The sequence below is a fragment of the Miscanthus floridulus genome, chromosome 6 (assembly GCF_019320115.1).
Source record: "Miscanthus floridulus cultivar M001 chromosome 6, ASM1932011v1, whole genome shotgun sequence".
Lineage (NCBI taxonomy): Eukaryota > Viridiplantae > Streptophyta > Magnoliopsida > Poales > Poaceae > Miscanthus > Miscanthus floridulus.
In genome coordinates, this window is record NC_089585.1 from 114,789,723 (window position 1) to 114,811,111 (window position 21,389).

General features: G+C 48.8%; 1 protein-coding gene across 1 annotated transcript; it reads right to left on the reverse strand.

Annotated features, from left to right (window-relative positions):
* Nucleotides 1-367: 367 nt before the first annotated feature.
* Nucleotides 368-4,745, reverse strand: LOC136456661 (cytokinin dehydrogenase 5-like). The gene is made up of 5 exons (XM_066456591.1): nt 3,963-4,745; nt 3,689-3,816; nt 2,556-2,825; nt 1,914-2,185; nt 368-950 (listed from the first exon to the last, which is right to left on the reverse strand). The coding sequence occupies exons 1-5, from the start codon at nt 4,588-4,590 to the stop codon at nt 617-619; spliced, it is 1,632 nt and encodes a 543-aa protein (XP_066312688.1). The 5' UTR covers nt 4,591-4,745; the 3' UTR covers nt 368-616.
* Nucleotides 4,746-21,389: the final 16,644 nt, after the last annotated feature.

The window sequence follows — 21,389 nt, forward strand, 5'->3', positions numbered from 1 at the left end:
ATCGAATATTTGGACATATGTATGAAGTATTAAATATAGACTAATTATGAAACTAATTGCATAGTTTGTGACTAATTTGCGAAACAAATCTTTTAAGCTTAATTAGTCCATGATTTGACAATTTTGCTACAGTAAACATGTGCTAATGACAGTATTAATTAGGCTTAAAGAATTCGTCTCGTGTAGTACTGACGGGTTATGTAATTTATTTTTTTATTAATATCCGAACATCCCATGTAACATCCTCCCGACACACCTCCTAAATTTTAGTAGCTGGATCCAAACACCCACTTAGCTTGGGCTTGTTTGGTTAATAAGCCATAGCTGAAAATACTGTTGCCTGATTTGGTGTGAGAGAAAAATAATGTTCGTTGACTGAAAAAATACGGTTTATAAGCTAAACAAGCCCAAACGAACAGGTGTATGCCACCTCGTGATCAACCAACCCACATTTGTACATCAATCAACCGGAGCTAACTAATAATACTAACAAGAAACTAAATAATCCTGTATGGTTACTGCTGTAGCTACTATACCTAAACTAAACGCGCCTAATAACTAATTAGTAATGCACCTAGCAGCTCGATCCCCCTCAACAGCCCATATCTATCTACGGCTACGAGTCGGCGGTGAGCGGCGGCGAGCCGGGCGGCCGGAAGATGCCCTGCCCGGTGGCCAGGATGGCCCGGGGGTCGAACTGGGCCTTGAGCCTCGCGAACCGCTCCCACCTCGCGGCGCCGAAGTGCTCCTCCCACTCGTGCCGCGCCTTGTGGCTGGGCAGGTACTGCTTGGCGCCGATGCCCGCCTCCGCGCACAAGTCGAGGATCCGCTGGTTCTGCCGCGTCAGCGCCTCCAGGCTCTCCGGCGCGCCCGGCAGCGCCGACCGCAGGAACGCCACCAGGTAGAACACCTCCTCGTCCGGGGTCACCACCGAACTCCTCGGGTCCCACCTGCGCGCACCAACAAACAAACAAGCACACACGGTCAGCTCACGGTCCAGTTCAGATTTCTTTCAGAACTGCAATTGCCAGATTACCTAATCGACTCGAAAAAGGTTTGGAATATGGACAGCAGAGTATGGGAAAAGCAGCGGTTTTTAGCAGGATCGTCTGATGATTCTGATACGGCTTTTTAGGTTGGTTGTTTATGCGCTGAAGCTGAAAAGCAACAAACAATTGGTGCATCTACCTGGCCACTGACCCCCCAAACAAACAAAGTAAAAGGCGATCAGGTCTCGGCTAAGGAATGCCAATTCTGACCGCGCCGAGCTCGTTGCGCCCTGTAAAGCTCTCGCGGCGCCGGTTTAAAATGGCTGGTCGGCGCCACCATCAGCCGCGCGCGAGATTGATGATGGGCGTTGGCGTTGCATTGCCTCCATGGCAGTAGAATAGAATAGGCCGTGTCGCGCAAGTGCGCGGTATGTCCGCGGCCATTCAATCAGGCGCCAGATTCGGCTCACGCAGTTCGGCAACTGATTAATCCGCTTTTGCTGCTGATGGGCCGGTGATTTGTGTGCGTGGCGCCAATCATGGCACACTCGATCGCAACACATGATGAGCCCTGAGCGAGCCGAGCCGCCGCCACCTGCGCTGCGCGTGCGGTGCCGTCCGCGTGGGCGCGCCGCATGTGAGGGAGACGGGCGGCGCCGTCGGACGGCGCGGAAACGTGCGTGGCGGCTCATGTGCTGTCGCCGTGTCCCGTGCGCTGCATCTGCACGTGGGATGGAATGGAAGGTTGGTTGGAAGCGCGGGCGGGGGGCTGGGACGGCGACGCGCCGCCCTCCGCGCCCGCGCGCACGTGGCGGCAGATCGATGAGCTAGCGCACGCAGCCAGCCAGGCGCGCGGCTTGATGCGATGCGATGCGTCTCCTAGGAGTAGTACTAGTGATTATTCTGTGGGTTGACTTAGCTTACTTGTGCTTGTTCATGGGGTAGATGAGGATGGGGCCGCCGGCGCCGGCGGTGCGGCCCCCCAGCACGCCACGGAAGACGCCGCGGTCGAAGTCGGCGATGCGGGACGCCGGCACGAAGAGGTTCAGCCACGGGTGCGGCACCTCCCACATGCCCTTGGCGCGCAGCTTCAGCTCCGCCTTGTGCACGCGGTCCAGGAAGTCCACGTACGGCAGGTCCGTCGTGAACACCGTGCCAGGGAGGAAGTTGAGCTCGCCCAGCAGCGCATCCACATCCTGAATGAAAGAGAACAATAAAAAAATTCGAAATTTCCTTAGTCCGTGCTGCTGTTTGCTTCTGCTACTGCTGATGCAAGATAGTAAAATATTGCTTTGCCGATGGAACAATATCTAGTAGCAGCAATGCAAGGTCCTCTTTTCTATGATCTATCTACACTCATCTGGGCTTCAATTAGTATACTACTGGTGCTATTATTATACGGCTTAAACCAGCTATTACAACTAACTGAAAGCATGGCTCCAATGATTAGCTCCTGGCTCGCCGCCCTAAACTGGGGCGGTTTCTTTGTCCGACATTATTTCATTTCCCAAACCGAACCATGTATCAGAGCACGTCGTCATATATAAAGAAAGAAAGGCGGCGGACCTGGTCGACCGACCCGGCGGTGTCGTCGTCGTAGTTCTTCGTGACCTCGAGGCAGTAGAGGACGCCGGAGTGGTGCTTGACCGAGCTGAGCTTCACCGGGTTCTGCGGCGAGAAGAAGGAGGACCTCCAGTTGTTGATGAGGCCCTCGGCGGCGACGACGAAGCCCTCCACGTAGTCGAACCGGCGGCCGCCGCTGCCGAGGGAGATGAGGCGCTCCTGGTCCGCCGTGAACTCGGTGAAGTTGGAGTAGAGCGCCCGGATCCACCGAACCTGCAACCACCAGCCATGCATCCCGGCCGTTAATTAGCGCTTCTCCTTACTAGATTACAGACCGATTAATTAGCAGAGGAATAAAATCTTGCGAAAGATCCAAGGAGCTAGACAAAAGACCGGACGATGACGACGACGGCTAATCGGTGAGCAGAGCAGGGGGGGGGGGGGGGGGGGGGCAAGTTGATCGGCGACGGGGACCCATGGATCGGCCCCCAACCGAACCGTGGACCACCTGACCGGATGACGTATAAATAAACTTAGCGCTGCTACTAGCATGTAACCATGTACAGTACTAGTATATCATTCCGGCAGACTCTGACGAACTGTGTAACGAGAAGACTGTTCCGGTAGCCCATCCGATCGAAGCAAAGCCGGATCGAGGAGCTATGCTGTCGGAGTACGCGTACGTGTCGGACTTGCCCTGGGCCTCCATCCTGCTCTGCTCAGGTAGTAATTAGCAGCACGTACGTACGTGTGTGGGTCTTTTTCGGACGCTACACTGCACGTGGCAGCCGTTTGCGCCTAGCAGAGAGTTTAGCGGCCGGCAGAGAGGCGCGCGCTCGCCACTTGCATGGCCGGCCGGTGTGGGTGAGATCCCTGCTGGGTCGGTCATTAGTTGGAAAGCGAGGCCGGTGACACACGCGACGGGAGGAGATACACCGCCCGGCGCCCCGGCGTTCCTGGTGCCACACGATCGAGACACGACTCACGGGAGGGAAACGAAAGTTGAACGACGGCGACTAAACAAATGGAGCTGCTACTGAAACTGAAGTGCTCCTAATGATTTAACTGGTGCAGAGATAATTAAATTAGAAGAATCGCGCCTGCAGAGAGAGGAGAATGTTGTTTGTGGCTGTTACCCTTTGGGGAGCACGCTCCAGGGCGATGCGCGCCCGCGTGATGATGCCGAACTGGCCCAGCCCGCCGAGCGCGCCGAAGAATAGGTCCGGGTTCTCCGTCTCCGAGCAGGTCACCACCTCTCCCTTCCCTGCCAACGCCCAACGCACGTGTGTCAGTCAGTTCATTCGGCGGTCCAGAGCGCCTTGCATGCACGCGTGTAGTGCGGGGCAATCATGGGGTAGGAAGCTGGGGAATTTTGGATGGCCATGGGGAAACGGCTGGCCGGCTAGCTACCTGTGACGACGTCGAGCTCGTAGACATTGCTGATCTGGGGCCCGTGGTGGAACGCCTGCCCGCTGATGCCGGCGTTGGAGAGGGTGCCGCCCACGGACAGGTAGAGGTAGTCCGTCCAGGACCGCGGCGCGAGGCCGCCGTGGGACAGCGTCCAGTTGAGCACGTCGACCCACAGCTCGCCGCCCCAGACGTCCACGTAGTGCCCGCCCAGCACCGGCGAGTACACGGGCAATGCCCGCGACCCGGTCCGCGCCGCGGCGCCGGGCCCGTGGCTCATGTCCACGACCACGCCGCCGGGCTCTTGCGCCTGCCCGCTGATGGAGTGCCCGTGGCCCCGCGCCGAGACGCGGAAGCCGCGCGCCGACCCGAACGCGGCGCGGACCAGGCCCGCCACGTCGCCGGCCACACGCGGCTGGAACACCGCCATGGGCTCGGCGTCGGCGGCGCGGGCGAGGCCCCCGAAGTCGCGCGACGCCTCGGCGATGTCGGACGCGTCGACGCTTAGGCGGCCTCCGCCGACGTCGCCTCCGAGCTGCAGAAGCTCCGCGGGAGGCTCCAGCGGCAGCCCCACGGTGGAGATGAGGGAGGAGACGAGGAACAGCAGCATGAACATCAGGCACCGCGTCATTGCCAGTACCAGCCCGGACTTATCCTATATTTGTCTTTCACTAATCACTCCGGCCGTGTGCTCCTTGGAGTTGGAGGTCGAGGAGCTATAGCTACCTGAGCACGGGATGTGAGAGAGGAAGAGGAAGTATTGAAGTGGTGTGCGGTGGTGGCGACTGGCGACTGGCGAGGCGGGCGTATTTATAGGCTGCTGGAGCCTGGAGGAAGGCGGTGGCGGCCTGGTAGCGGGGGGAAGGGGATTAATTAGGCAAAGGATTATTAGGGGGGAGACCGAGGAAGATAGGAGAGAGAGAGAGACAAAGGAAATGGTGGGGGGTGACGATGTGCCGATGGGAGGGGACAGAGAACACGGACGGGACGGACGGGGCCGGGACCCGGGCGCCCCGCGAATAAACAATTCCGGAGGCCGGAGGCGCGTCATGACTCGTGCATAGGGATGAAAACGGTACGGATATTTTCCGACCGTATTCGAAACCGAATCCGTTTAGAGGGGTTGAGATATGTCCGTATCCGAGTCCGGATATCCAACATCCGATACCGTATCCGTATCCGAATACTCAAATCGCATATTTATGATGTCGATATCCAATCGTATCATATCCGACATAGTTGACACTATCCGTATTCGAATCCGAATCCGGACAGAAATATGAAAACAAATGTAATATCGGTGATATCCGTCCGTATCCGATCCGTTTTCATCCCTACTCGTGCACATTCGGTGCGGCAGAGACTTTCACTTACCGGAGTTGCCGCCCAATTTCTTTAGCTATTGACTGGACTAGTGGAGTACTTGGCCGGTGTGCTGAGCTGGGACGAATCCTGCGCCTTCCTGACAAGGATCGCTTCTCGGACAGCACAATTTTTTGTATAATAACTTTTGATAAAAAACGTACATATAGTATACATTTAGATGAGAAACTTTACTGCCTGCAAGTTGTGATGAAATTCTCTTGTTCCAAAAAGGAGTTCTCTTCTGTTTCGTAAGATAACCAGTGCAAATTGACTTGACTGTGGAAGCAAACAGAGTCCGGAGTCCATGGTGAAGAATAATACTCCTATATGTGTGGGAAAGTTATACTACCATGCATATTAAAGTATTTCTTCTTATAATATATCTTTAAAAAAGTAACTCTTTTCCCCCCTATATAAAAACTTGATTTTTCTTGCACCTGATCTTAGCTGTGATCCTAGCCAACTAAAGTTTTCTCTATCTCGGAGGAGGATCGGCTTGTTCGGTTGGCTGGTTCGTATCGTTAGAAAAATATTGTTCCGGCTGAAAATTTACGATCGTTTACGACAAGCCACAGCCAAACGAACAGGCTGGATATCCACCATGAGTAGGATTAGGGTTTGATTTACATAGTTTGGGGTTATAGTTTTGGGTTGAGAGTTGCCAGATCGGGAGTCCTCTAAAGTAGAGCCATAGAGGCAATGTCGTCGGCAGTGGAGGCAATTGGTGGACACTACGATCATTTCACCGCTAGACAGAGTTGTACGTGATAATTGGTTAGAAGAGTCGAGATGGGGGAACTTAATTCAACTAGTTAGCGTGGGGGCAAATAGCGGTGATAGATCTAAAGGCGGGAGCCATTTATTACAAGAGTAGGTTAGTGGTTGGGATGAGCTAGCAAGACAGAAAGCACACCAACCCAAGATAAAAAGGGGTATTCGCTTGAGATGAATTTAAGCCACAACGACGGTTCCACAGGATTGAGAAGCAAAACACTAAAAAGCTTTAGCCGTAACACCTATTTTATTGCTGCCGATCATCCCAAAAACTTGGAAAAAGAACATACGGAGTAGAAGGGAGAAGCCTCTCATCATCGATTCGTATCATAGAAGAAAAAAAGCTTTTCCACCACCAAAGTAAGATTTAGCATACGATAAATTCATTTGTGGAGAGAAAAAAAAACGTAGGTATCCTCCCTCATTGTTTTCACGCCGTTGATGGTGATGATGTAGAGCTAGCGATTACATACTGTATACGTTTCCTGCCGCCATGTGCAAGCTGTGGAGCTTTGTTTTCAAGTGAGGAATTCCCTACGCCGAGGGAGACGGTTGAGACGAGCACTGACTCAGCCAAAAGAGAGATCCTTCGTCCGGCTTCCGTATCTTGACCAACCTGTTAGGACCGCGTCCGTCCTCGTCCCACCGGAGGCATGCAGATGGGGAGAATCTACAGGCCCCAACCTTTAACCGGCACCCGGCTAAATGCATTTACCTCTGCTAGCCGTCACCTGCTTAATGGAAGATTGGAAGTACAGTACGCACGCCAAATCCTCCGCTTTCCTGGCGTCTGCCGAGGCTGCCGCAGGAATTTACCGAAGTACGTGCTACGAACCAAATCTTCAGAGGAAAACGTGCAATAGCTAGCTCCTAGCTAGGTACACGTTGCAGCCGTGACGATTTCAGTGGTCAACAGATCGTCTCGGGTTCACCGCTGATTTTCTTCGTCTTCACCAATCACCACTGCTTTCTTCCCCTAGCTATAGGTATGTAGTAGTACTACTAGGGTACGCCTACACTAGGCGATATCCAACGGGCAACGGCAGACCGATCGTGCAGACAGGTTTCGAGGAAAAATCGCCAAAGTGTCGTCTCCAGGTCCAGGCACACAGGCCGCCGGATCGACTGCACAGGATCGCGTCAAGATTTTGTCTCTTTTTTGCTTTCTGCCCCGTCGCTAGAATAGCATGCGTGCAAAACCGAGCCATGGTTTCGAGGTGCTAGGACATGGTTTTCGTTTGAAAGAGAGGCCGGCTACGTGAGGTGGAGCCGCCGGGCGTGCCAGGCTGCCATGTGACGAGTCACCGAGAGGAGATCGATCGATCGAGTACTACGTTTCCTCCTCCTTTCCAAGGGAGAATCAGCAATGGCGTCATGGTATCCTCGCTGCCGGTCGAATATAATCGATCGGTCCGCATCGCCCGCACGCGCGCGCGGACGAATTTGCGGGGCGCGTGAGACATGTGCTGCTCGATCGGGCGCGCAAAAACGGGCGTACGAACACGCAAAGGAAATTAAGGTAGTCTGAAAGCAATCGCGTCGTTGGCAAAAGCGCGACGAAGGCAAATCTTACCCACTTATTACTTGGGTTCGTACCATGGTGTTACAGCCTGTTCGGTATCATTGCTGGTTCGTGAAGAAGTACTGCTGACTGATTTGTGTGAAAGAAAAATACTAAAGCTGTAAATTTACGATCGTTTACGACAAGCCACAGCCAAACGTAGCTAGCGCCGAAGACGACAGGTCGATCGTGAACCGCCTGCATGTCTATTTTTATTGCCCCGTACTGTACGTACCTGTGATCGCGCGCGCGTCGTCGTGAGAGTGGTATCAACGTTTTCACGTCGTATTACTGCTGAAGTGCTGAACGACCGAAGCAGTAAAAACGAGTCAAAGACCAACATACAGCCAGCCACAAAGGCCGGTCATAGCCAAGCATACCGTAAAAACCCTAGCTTTTGGGACGGCATGAGATCGCCGTGCTCCTGCCTGCCTGCCTGCTGCTAGCTATATCGACCCCATGGACCGATCACGTTGCCGTACATCGGACCGATCCACCGAACACCGTGCATGCATCGACCCATCGACGAACGGCATTCGCGACGGATCCATCGAGCGGACCGTACCGTACGTACCCAAGATCATTCTGTCCGGCCAATACCCCCACCCAAGAACAATCGCACGTATTCCGTGGTCCGGCCGCGCGCTGTACCTACGTATGTGTGCCCAGGGCGGGAGCGGGACCACCTGAATGCATGCAGCGTTAATGTGCTGCCATCGAGATCCCCTACGCGATTCGGCCACAGGCGGATCGACGAATCGCTCGTACAGTACGCCCTGCCGTCGCGGTGCCGCCTGCCGCCCCGCTCGCATGGCCGCATGCACGTGATGATGTGCCGGCGCAGCGGCTCCCGCGGCTACGTGCGTCGCTCCGGTTGTTGGCCGGACACTTAATGCGTCCCGATCAACAGCTTGCCGCGCTGCCGCACCGGTAGCAGGAAGCAGCATCGCCTTGCTGAGTTTATTACTGTCTCCACACGGACTAGTGATCCAAACAGAACCATAGTATGAAGTACGTACTGTATAGTAAGTTTTAGCGCATGTCTCGTCAGTTAAGGCTAATTGTTAGACATACCTTAAAATTAGGAGTAGTTAACTAGTTGTAAGAATTAGCCATCTAAGACCACAGTTTCGATCCCTTGAACTACCAACTAGTTGGCTAAACTTTAGCCTAGAGCACCAAGTAGTTGTTAGCCCACTAGTTCATAGAACTCAACTATCAGGGGTTAATAACTAGTTTTAGGCTATATAGAACCCAGGCCAACAATTAGTTCAGGATCCAAACAGGTATGGACTAACAATTAGTTGACTAATTTTTAGCTGCCTATTTTGTCCTAGTCCATCCAAACATGGCCTTGCACGTTTGGATCCATAGCTTATTTTATTAGGAAAGAAAATAAATTATATTCCAGTCTCTGCATGCACGCAACCATCCATTATTAAGTATCCTTTATTCAAAAAATAAAATAGTGAAAACAATGAAAAAATATATTTTTTTAAAAAAATAAAACGTTGAAAACAAAAACGACAATTCAAGAGGGCAGCTAACTAAGCCTCAAGCCTACTAGAAAACATTTACTCATGTTTGACGAAGATCTCCAACACAACTAATATTGGCTCATGAACTACAACAAGAACTTGATAAAATAGTCTGTCCATTAACCCTATATTTGAAAGAGGTAGAGATAATTTTTAGTAGTATTAATCCATGTGATTCAAAAAGACTGCGCGCTGTGTGAGTCGAGAAACGCCACCTCAGCTACCCAGCAATAATAATGCATGGCTAGCGCCCCTTGGCCTCGTGGGCCGTGGCATTAGTTTTCAACGAGCTAGCTGCTCCTGCAGGAAGGCAACGTAGTACATTTACCATGCATGTCGGTGACCACCACGCTCCCCGGTCGTCGTGTGTCACGGGGTCAGGCCATGTCGTACGCTGCTCCTGGAGGTGCCGTGCTGCTGTCTGGCACAATATGATCTCGGGACAAGGAAACACGGTCCCGCCCCTCCAGTTTTGTCTGTACAAAAATTCCACGCTTGAGCTTAGGCCTTCCGCAGTGTTGCGCCTGAGTAATGCTTAAAATGGAGAGCGAGGATTTAGGAGCCACTCCCTACACTGTAACTATGATGCTATCTTTTCACTGGTGCTTCAAAATCTCGGAGCGGTGCAACTACTTGCTCCGCTGCCTACCGATGCTCAGATATTAAACAATATTATTTTACCGGTGCAGTGACCCGTCGCGCTGCTATTTGGTGTTGATGGTGGGCAATACTTTATCTTATCATGTGGTCCCAGACCAAAGATGGCTGCGATGCCTGGCTTTCGAGTACGCTGCAGCACTTCAAACATGGTGCCCGTTTCCTACCATGGGACCCACAATTTTTCTGGCACAACTTCTACATTGCGGAAGGCCTTATAAGCCAGAATTAGCCCTACTTTTTCATCTATGGAACATTGTTTTTCTTTTACAACAAATCAGCCCTACAAATCAGCCGCAGCTAATGGGTTTGCTTGGACCGCACTGAGAGTACTGTACACCATTCAAGGCCTTGCTTGGTATACACACACACTACACGTTCATGCATGGTCCTTAAAATGTCTTTGTCTACACCGTGCTCAACCCAAAGTCCCAAACGTTGGGTTTCGCCAGAAACATGTGACCGGAGATAATACTTACTCGATCCTACGGACCGCCGGCCGGCGTACGTGAATACCAGTCGGTGCAAATAAAGGGGTGTTTCTCCAGAAACATGTGACGACGACATATACATCATCCACCATGCATTGTGTGGGTAAATGATGCGGCCGCACGCAGTCATGAGGTCATGCGAGATGTGGATGGACGAGTGGATAAAACGGTTGCGTGACATGACTCGTCGGCGGGGTGTCCGGTTTCGCACAAAAGTTCTGCTTGCTGCCGTAACACCGATCTCTTGCCGACCCTCTGCCAACGACGTCACGCATGAACGAACAATAAAATCCCTGGGGTGACACAAGAGTCTTTTGGCGCTTCGCGGCATCGCCCCATGTACGGGCTCTGCTGATACATGAGCCGGCTGATAAGCCGAAGCAAATAGGGCCACGATCCTGCTGCCGTGCGTTGATTCGCACCCGGGTCCGGACGAATGTCATGTGACAAGCCACCCACGGGCCGACGGACGAGGGGTAGATGATATCGCTGCATCCTCTCATTTGTAGTTTCTTCATTTCTTGCGCGCATCCAGCTTGCGTGTGCATGAGAGCACCTCAAGAATTTGTCAATATTCCCCCATGCTGCCGTTTTCCCAGAGGATGCTTTTCCCCACGAGCCTGATCGACATATATATAGTATCTAACTGTTAGGAAGTGTAACCGTGTGCGGTGGTTGGTTATAATAAAATGACTTGCATGGATGTCCATATATGTGAAATGCCTATTATAATATTAATTGCATTATGCTGAATACACAGAAAATACACATCAGGTAATAAACTACTAGCTATGTATATTAGCGCTGCCAGCCTGCCACCTCCAGTCCTCCACGTATCAAAAACCGATCGATCTCGGGCCGGGGTGACGGCAGCAAATGAGAGAAAAATAAATCTGGACCACAGTACACCTTGCCAAGAGGGACCCTAATGCATGCATGTACACTTGTACAGTCCCAGACGTACCCCAATTTTGGTGCACACACGTACGGCAGTGTGGGGGCCGGCAAGCTAGGCAAGGCAACATGCATGTCGACCGCCATCTACGCGTTAAATAATACCACCCTTACTGAATCGACACATACAAGCCCACTAGTCCACTAGCACACTGACACTGTGCACTGAAAAGTACGTGGAGAGAAAGAGACACTGCTGAGTCACACATCACACCTAATCATCTCGCACAGTGATCGATCGATTGGTTAGTTGGTTTTACTGCAAGTGCAAGGAGTAGATCGGAGCCAGCAGACAGCACAAAATCGACGACATGACTAACCCTCCATGCCAATCCTAGATTATTCGTGGCGGTACACTCCGGTCGTTTTCAGGCAGATTTTGGAGCGATTTGCGTGCCACACGGAAACGTGATTTGGTTGCCCAGCGCCCCTGCGAGACCTAACACATATACTAGATGCTCGTGCTGTGTCACGCAGTGCAGTGCAGTGCAGTGCAGTCCGTAAAGGCCTCCGGCCAGCTAGCTATGATACAAATTAAAATATATACAAAAGTATAATTCGATCGATATGATGTTGCGTGACTATATAATCTAGTACAGCACTTTTAACACAATTCCCGTAAACAAATCCGATATGCATGGTTTGTTGTTGCTTAGCTAGCTAGCCACACACAGGTGGTGACACAACTTGTTTGGAAAAGAACAAGACTTAAACAACGACTGCGTTCGTTTGCATATTTCTCTTTTATTTATGGTAATGCCTTTGTTTCTGCCGTGCGGGGCACGCACGCACGCACGCTCCTCTTGACGTGGATGGATCGTCCAACGCTCGGCGTGCATCTGGCGTTTCCAACCCAACCACGGTGCTTGGCCACTAGTCATAGAGAGGGGAGGAGTAACTGTTCAAATCTTGGGACTTGCGCTTCCTCTCTCCTCCCAACAGCGACGCCTCAGATAGAGCTCGCTTCATCTGCGCTCGCTTCGGCTCCGTCTCCGTCGAGAAGAATCCCCGCGGCGACCCGATGACTCCGCCGGTGACTGCAGTTTTTCGCCGGACCCGGATTTAGGCGGAGCACAGGTCACCGCGCTCACCAGTAAGTTGGATCCCGTCCCGACGCTTCCACCTCACGGATTCGATTTGGATTTGTTCCCCATCTAACACCAATCTTTTCCGATTCCATGGTTTGCTGGGTACGCCATGCACTGAAGGTAGCCTAGATGGCGCCATTCTCGGTTTGCATGGCGAGAGGACCGATTCAGATGAGGCATATACTAATGGATTTGGTTGATTTTGTTTCACTTGCAGGCTTCTCGGCGACAGCCGTGTCGCGGTCGTTTCACCGTCGCCGTGTAGCCCCCTATCGTGACGTGCTGCTCACCGTCACCGAGAAGCCTGCCCCAGCGTCGACTACGCCTCGCTGCTTGCTTGCCCTCACCCCCTCCCCGCCGCCGCCGCCTCCTCTGACTTTTGCCTCCCTCGGCGTCTCCTGTTGTAAGCACTCTCACCGTTGTTGCTTACTTCCTTCCCTTCACAGAGAGATAGATAGATAGATCGGACTGCTCCGTTCAAGCATTCTGGTTATTCATTAGTAGCGTATTCAAGATTTTTTTAGCCTTGGCACTCTGAATGAAAGTACAGACTATAATTCCTGCTTGTAGAATGTTGACTTTAAATGCTTACCAGTGTTTAATTTTAGTCAGAAGAATAGGCTCTCCTGAAGGAAAAAAATTTATAAGCATCAGCCATTACACCTGGTGATGAAACATGTACCCTGAAATATGTAACCTCAGACCTGAAACCTGAATATCTACAGATAATATCGTTTTTGTTGCATACACTAAATTCTAGGTGTAGTGTCCACGTATATGCGAGATAGGTGTGGCTAGGTCTGGTGGACATGCAGGTGCAGCGCATATCTTTATTGGCTTTGGCACAGACTAAGCTTCGAATATGTACTACCCATAAAGATGGAACTTGTTTTTTTTGTCTTCAGTGGTCGCAGTGCTAGCACCTGGTGCTTGCTAATGTTGCCCTTCGCTGACCATTACTCCACATCTTGATGATTTCACAGAATCAAGTTGTTGCTCTTTCGACTCTTTTAGGGTGCATTATATGATAAATCTAGTCCATGTAATTACTAATAAACCTAAAAGGCTGCATGTGCATGATACTAGAAGTCCATCTCCTTTAGCCCAAACCAATGCTTTGTTTGCTCTGATCGCAAGTGGCCTGAGGCATTCAACATTCAGCATTCAACCTGGAGGCATTTCTTATCCACATGCACACCATAAGGCTGAGAATTCAGATATTGTTCTTTAGCAACTTACTTCCTTGTCATAATATACATGGACTGTGTGGCTCCCTTGTTCATAACCCAAGTTGTATTTGCCATTTTTCTTCTTGTTTTAATCTATGCATTCTATGATCTTGAAAATGCCCATTTGCTATCTCACATAGTTTCAAAAATATTATGCGCTATGATATTGTTAATTAAGCCTTAATGTTGGCTATTTCTGCTCAATGTGCACCATTAGGTCTATTTTATTTAGGTTGTGAGATTCTTCTTATTTAATTGGAACTGAATGCCTTAAATTTATTTATTTTTAGCTTCTGCTTGGTCGAGGCACAAGCGAGGCACCCGGTCCATTTTTCTGCATTTAATCTATGTATAAGCAGCTCTTTTTGGTGGAACTGCAAAATATCTCATGTGCTTGTTGTTTCCTTTCTTTTTATTTCTTCTCCAATAACCAATGACATCCTGTTTCTTAACAGTGTTATCCTTTTAACTGATTGGTGTCAGATTGTCGCGTACTATAACAATTTACCTGTGATTGTTCAATCCTTGTCTATTTAGCATTAGTGGCAATCAAGACCAGTAGTGTCGATTTATAAATAATTACATAAATATTACGTGGACTTTACTCACTGCAAGAAATTACGTTAGATTTTATTCTATGGTTTGTTGCCTGGCCACACTCTCTGGTTTCTTTTTATTTCCCAAGAACTGTAAAATAGTTCTATACCAAGAGGACAATGGCTATACCTTATCTAATTTACTTTACCAATCATGCTTTATGTATGCACTTTTAGTTCTTGCGAATGTGCTACATATTAGATCAGCATAATATTTCCTAAATCTTTCAATATATGCTTTATGCAATTGGCATGCAGTAGGAAGGCTCACTCTGTTCTAAGCGTCTTGGCTCCTTACAATATGTTGTGCTGTTCATTCAGTGATCATCACGCTATTGTTAGTGTTTAGGAGTACCTATCATGCATGTATTCATTTATGCTCCAGCTTTCACTTGTGCTCTCATCCCATATGTAAATTAGAATCTTGCTACTCCATAGTGCAGCGTTTCTACAGGAGCCATGAGGTTTGGAAAGGAGTGACGCGAGGGTGCTGATGTGTGTCTTATATTATAGTGAAAGCATTAAACTTCATGTATTGAACTGCTCTTCATGTATTGAACTACTTTTATAAAATTATTGAACTGCTACAGTAAATGCATTGAACTTCTTTTTTATAATTAGTGAATCCCACGCGCATGGCCGCTGCTTTCCCACGACCGGGACAGAAAACAGAAAGTGTATACTATTGGACGCTTAATGCATGCACAGCCGTGCATTAGTCGTTTCCTTTGTGTGTGTATATATATATATTATATATATATATATATATATATATATATATATATATATATATATATATGTGTGTGTGTGTGTCACACAGGACACAACACGAGCTAGCGCGCAGTAAAGGTAGCTAGGTAAGGAAACAAAAGGGCCCCTTTTTTACGGTTTTGTTTTACAATGCAGACATGTACGTAAGCATGTACACCACCACAGACGCGCGCAGATGGATGTGTTTCCTTTGACACGTCAGGATATATACTAGTAGACAGTAACTATTCTTTACTATTAAACTATAGTTTATTCCATTTAACTTATTGTTTTTCCTCCCAGCGAAACAAATGTATCAAAGGATTCTTTTACCAGTATCTTAAGACGTACATACAGCACGGACCACGGAGTAGAAATATGGATTTCTTTTAAAAAAAATTGAGCTAAAACAACTGTGTGTGGTGCTTTTGACTTTTCAAAGTCAATAAGACGACACCGTACCTCGGCCACTTGTCTTGAACAATACCTGAAAGTCAATACGATATGCAGTCCAACAGTATAGAAGTGCTTGGGAATGTACCGGCTCAAAATTATATATGAAACAAATCCAGGAGAGTATCGCACATACCTGGAACTGGGATCTCGTCCCTCATCATGCAAATCCGGCCGGGGCCGTCCATGCCCCAACTCATGTGATGCCAGCCAGCGCTGGATCCAGTAGCAGAGCAACCCAACCACTGGATCAGCAGTACGTGTTGGTCGGGCCGCCCACTACAACACGTGCAAAAAACAATTCCAGAAAGACTTTTTGTTTCCTAACGCTCCACTTGCACGCACAACCGATTCATGCTCGCATGTCTTCCTCAAACCTTTATGCTACTAGTATATAGCTCGTCGTAATTTATCAATTCAGCTTTATTTCACATGAGCTAGCTAGCTAGCTGTTCGTCGTCTGACCTCCTCGATGGCCTTATTATTGCGTGATGTAGTAATTATTATTTGGATCTGGACCAGATGATCTGCTAATGACGACACGCTTAACAGGTGCATCTGTACCCCTTGTCATACCTTTTTCCAAAGATTTACGTGACTAATGGCCAAATTTGACCGCCTTTTGAGATTTAGGTTATAATTGGTTTTTGATTACTAAGATTTGGAAATCTGATCTCTTCGTAAAACTATATTGTTCTTCCATTGACGATGTACTTTCGGGCCGGCTTAGCTGTACTAATAATTGCACTACAATGATATAATTTTTGGGACCATCCATTGTCTTTAAGTATAAATTTGCTCTCATCTAGAAGTTCTCTCCTTTGTTAGTATATCTTTAATTTTTTTTCGATGAGTGATGGCCAAATTTGGCTTCCTTTTCAAATGTAGATAACGATATTCTTTTCCAATTACTATAAGATTTGAAATCTCGTCTCTTGACAAACCAATTCTTTTTGGGTTGAAAAAAATACAGTCATGGGGCCCAACAAAGAGCTACATATGCTTTTTCCCCTTGTTGCAGGAAATTTTCAAGCAATTCTTTTGCAGTGGCGGAGTCAGAAATATGACTTTTACTTTTTCTAGGGGGAGGGGAGCTGTACAAATTTCTTCAAAAAATTTAGTCAGATTAAAAGATTCCAATAGAAATAGTAGGGCCTTATGTGGATCCCTCCCCCCTCCCTGCCCTGTCTCTGCTATTGTTCTTTTGTTAGATGGATTACCGATATGCACTCTAGCTTAAACACCCACGTGCACTAGCGCGCTCTTTTAGTTGAGGTTTCGACACTCAAAATATTGATGTCCCTTATATATATACATATACTTTGTGAGGTTCTATTTAGAACTTAGGAATTTTATTAAAGTTATATAGAGAAATAGTTTAATTTCATAGAAAAACTGAAGATCCAGAAAAAAAAATCCACATTCCAAAAGGGAGCCTTCCAACTTTGTTTCTGTTATATAGTTTTCTCTATGGAAACTTAATTTATGTATTCCCGTATCAGGACACTGCTGGTCCATTAATTCAAGGCAATTTGATCAGCAAAGCAATTTAGTCATGTGTGTTCACACATGCTGAGTACTAATTTCAGATGTTCCCCAGTGAGCTCGACCGCTAGATAGAAGCAAACAAGCAGCCGAGCCTAAACAAACTTTATTATCAGCTTGACAGCTTAGCTTGTACATCATCTGGTCAAAAAGGCCCAATTTGACACGACCAAACTGCCCGGCTCCACGGAAAGTTGGAAAGCGCACACCGGTTTTCGCAATGGGTAATGACCAAAGTGTAGTTAAATATTCGTCGTCATCCACGCAAAGAATGTGCTTTAGCTACCTGAGCGAGTTACTACTAATACCTCGCTGTCACGAGTCGTCGCCGAGTCCACACCCGGGGCCGCCGCTGCCTTCGTCCCGGGTCAAAGAGTCCACCCGCGTTCGCCCGCCCCGGTCTCCCCAGGTGTATCTATCTGCCTACATGGCGGCTCGCTGACCGGCGGTCAGCGCCCCTGGAGACCGAAAGCGAGGCTTCACTTGCCGCCCCACCCACAGGTCGACGCCACGCGTGGCGGCCAGCCACCGAGCCATCCGACTCGTGTCGTACCACCCCGCCCGTCACGGGGATGACTCATGGCTGTGCTGTGCACGACGAGAGCGAACCCCGGTCGGCGGTCTACGGGGGCCGCTCCTCTCCGACCGTTGGGCAAGCGACAGCCGCTGCCTATAGATGGCCATCGGGCCGTGCCGGCCCGGCACGGCAGCACGGCGGGCCGTGGCTGCCCGACGTGGTGTCGTGCCTCACCGGGCCACCGGGCCGGCCGTGCCGTGCCTATGGCGTGCTCGTGCCTGGACTCCGGCCCAAGGCACGGCCCGTGGGCCGTTTGGCCGTGCCATGCCGCCCGTTGGGCACGATCATTTTCACCGGGCCGTGTCGGCCCATAGCCCGGCTGCAAAAGACACCAGATTCAAAAACCACCAGACAAAATTCAATACCAGATTCAAAACCACCAGACAAAAGACAAGATTATATCATTATATGAATATGAGCTGTTTTGTGCAATGCTGCCTCATTAAAAATCTTTCAGGTAAAACTCACCCTTGTGAGAAACCCTAGAAAGGAAAAAAAATACAGCCAGCTCTAAAGTGTCAAAGTCTTAGTTCTTCTATCCTATTACAGTAGCCAACATCAGTGGCAACTGGCAAAGTCATTGTGACAATGTGACTTAGTGAGTTTACAGCAGCAAAAATTATATCCTATTACAATAGCCAACTGCCAACATGGCAACATCAGTGGCAACATTCATAGTAACTCACTGTCTCACTCTGTCACACCAAAAGTGCCTGCAAAAACGTACAGAAGCAAGCAATGTTAGTGAACTTGAATGTAAAGAAGCAATATGGAAGTTTCAGTTGAGTGAGTGACTACCTCTCCTCTTCTCTTCTTCTTCTTTTTCTATCCACCAGCACCACCAGCAGTACCGCTACTGCCGTTGTCGGTGCCGCTGCCTTTGCCTTGTTCATCGAGGAAGAGGTTCTTGAATGCCTCCTCCAGGTCCAGGTCCTCAGGTGTATGTTGTTCCCTTCTTGCACCTTGCTCCCAGTCCTTGATGCAGGTGAGCATCTCCACATGCTCAGGCAACAAGCGCCGCCGCCGTTCTTCGAGTATCCTGGATGTACAGCTGAAACAAGACTCGAAAGAGACAGTAGATATAGAGATAGACATGATATCTCGAGCCATAATAGATAGGATTGGATAGGTTAGCTTGTGGTCACGCCACCAGAGGAGTATGCCAAAGGATTCCTCATAACATGTGACAGGGTCACTGTCCAAGTAAGCTTTGAGCTCACTGACAGCAGATAGAGTAGATGAAGATGAGGGGGAACCGACAGGGGATTCACCAGGACCTCCAAAGATCCTTCCCCATGCCTGTTTTGTCTTACCAGTATGAGCTGAAGGCACTGAAACCCTCTGAGATCTAACTACACCAAATTTCTGTTCACACTTGGCATACAATCTATACAATTCATCTTTCACATCACCATAGTATACTTGGCATACAATCTATACAATTCATCTTTCACATCACCATAGTATACACTATAAATACATCCAGTTGCCTTACCAAGCAATTCAAGCACATTAAAGAACCCTTTCATCTTAGCTCTAGGATCAAGAATGAATGCATATGAATAAATCAGTAGAATTTTCTCCCAATATTTAAGAAATTTAAGCTTCATAGGAGTAGCAATCATTCTAAAATTAGCATCTCTTTCAGCATTTTGCAAATGTTCAGCCATGTCAAGCATATGGTGCAAAATAAGTGGAGCTGTGGAATAATAAACACCAGACAGGACAACAGTGGAATTATAGAAGAGTTCCAGGAATATCATTATTTGTTTAGCAACATACCAATGATGTGCAGTCAACAAAATAGAACCATAATTAGAGGTAATGAACACATGAAAGACTTCCTTGTACGGCAGCAAGTGTTTGAGCATCAAATAAGTAGAATTCCATCTAACATCCATATCCAAGCCAAACTTTCTAGGTCTAAGACCCTGAGCAGTGCAGTAGTTCTTAAACAATGTAATTCTTTTATTAGAGGAATTTAAAAAACTTATTGCAGTTTTGAAATCTTCAGTATAAGGTTTCAACCTCTTCATGCCAGATTTAACAATCAGATTAATGATATGGCATGCACAGCGCTGATGCACAAGCAAGTACTTCACCTTGTTAGGATCATCTCTTATAGGTGCAGGATAAAAATCCAAATAACCAAAGAACATAGGTTGCAAAATCTCATAAGCCCTAGAATTAGCAGAAGCATTGTCTAGAGACACAGAAAAAACCTTGTCAATCAAACCAAACTCCTCAACCACACTAGAAATCCTATCAGTAATGTTTTCACCAGAATGTGAAACATCAATCAGCCTAAGACCAACAACTTTTTTCTGTAACTCCCAATCTGCACTAACATAATAAGCAACAACAGAAATATAATCCTCCTTAACATTACCAGACCAAATATTAGATGTCAAAGAAACAGAAGATGCAGTAGGCAACATAGATTTCATAAGCATAGCACATTGTTCATCAAAAAGTTTACACATATCTCTAGTGGTGGTCTGCCTAGAAACCTTCTCGAACAGAGGATTATGAGCACGCTTAATGTAATCCTCCCAAGCCTGTGTCTCACCTATCCCTAAAGGAAGGTCTAGCCTAGCAATCAAACGGCACAACTCAGTGCGAGCAAGCATAGGATCATACACCCAATTTTTTAAACCATCAGGATTCAGAGCAAGCTTAGACTGGACCATACTAGCATGATTACGTTTTCTCATATAGGAATACATGTGCCATCTCAAATGGCCAGTGCCAGCAGACGATCTAGCAGTGTATCACGCCCGACAATGTTTACAGATGGCAGCAACTCAAATTTTATTCTCCTTAATGTCATGGAAGTAATCCCAAACAGCAGAAACTTTCTTACCAGAGGTGGTTGAGGTACCATGAGTGTCAGTGGAGACCTCAACTCCACCATCACCGTCGTCGCCATCGAGATCGATGGGCTGGTTGCCGTCACCGAGGTTGATGCCGAATAGACCGGTTGCATCATCACGTAGGTCGTCGTCGTCCTCGACTTCCAGCTCGTCGTCCGGGTGCGGCGCCTGGTCCTCGCCGTCGCCGAGGGGATGCTGATCCTCCCCCCGCGTTGCGAGGCCGGAACCGCAACTGCCTGCGGACGAGCCGGACAGCCGTCCACGACCTCGACCTCCAGCAGCTCTAGCACCGTCCCTCAACGGGCGCTTTGACGGCCTGGCCATGTCTACTCCAGAGGAGGAAGACGCGGCGTCAGGCACCAACCTGCACGCAAAGAAGAAGAAGAATGAGAGATGACACTTGGGAGACAAAGATCAGAGAGAGAGACAGAGCAGAGAAGAGCAGATCTAGGGTTAGGGAAAGTGACAAAGATTAGAGAGAGAGACAGAGCAGAGAAGAGAAGATCTAGGGTTAGGGAAAGTGACGAACCACGAACCTGCTTTCCCGGAGCCCAGTGCCGGAGATGAAGAAGCCAGCAAGCCAGCCAGAGGATGAGATAGACGCACGCAAAGAAGAAGAAGAGTGAAAGATGACACTTGGGAGACAGAGATCAGAGAGAGACAGAGCAGAGAAGAGCAGATCTAGGGTTAGGGAAAGTGACGAACCACGAACCTGCTTTCCCGGAGCCCGGTGCCGGAGATGAAGAAGCCAGCAAGCCAGCCAGAGGCCCAGAGGATGAGACAGACACCGATTAGAATCGACGGCGAGGTGGGGGAGGAGGGAGTGATATGAACACGAACTCACATGGTTCACCGATTCCGAGCGAGAGCGAGAGGAAACAGGAGAGGAAAAGGAGGGAGGAGACGGGGTTAGCGAACTCAGTGCGAGGTGGAGGAGCGCCGGCGAGGTCACCGGTGCCAGAGAGGACGGACGACGATG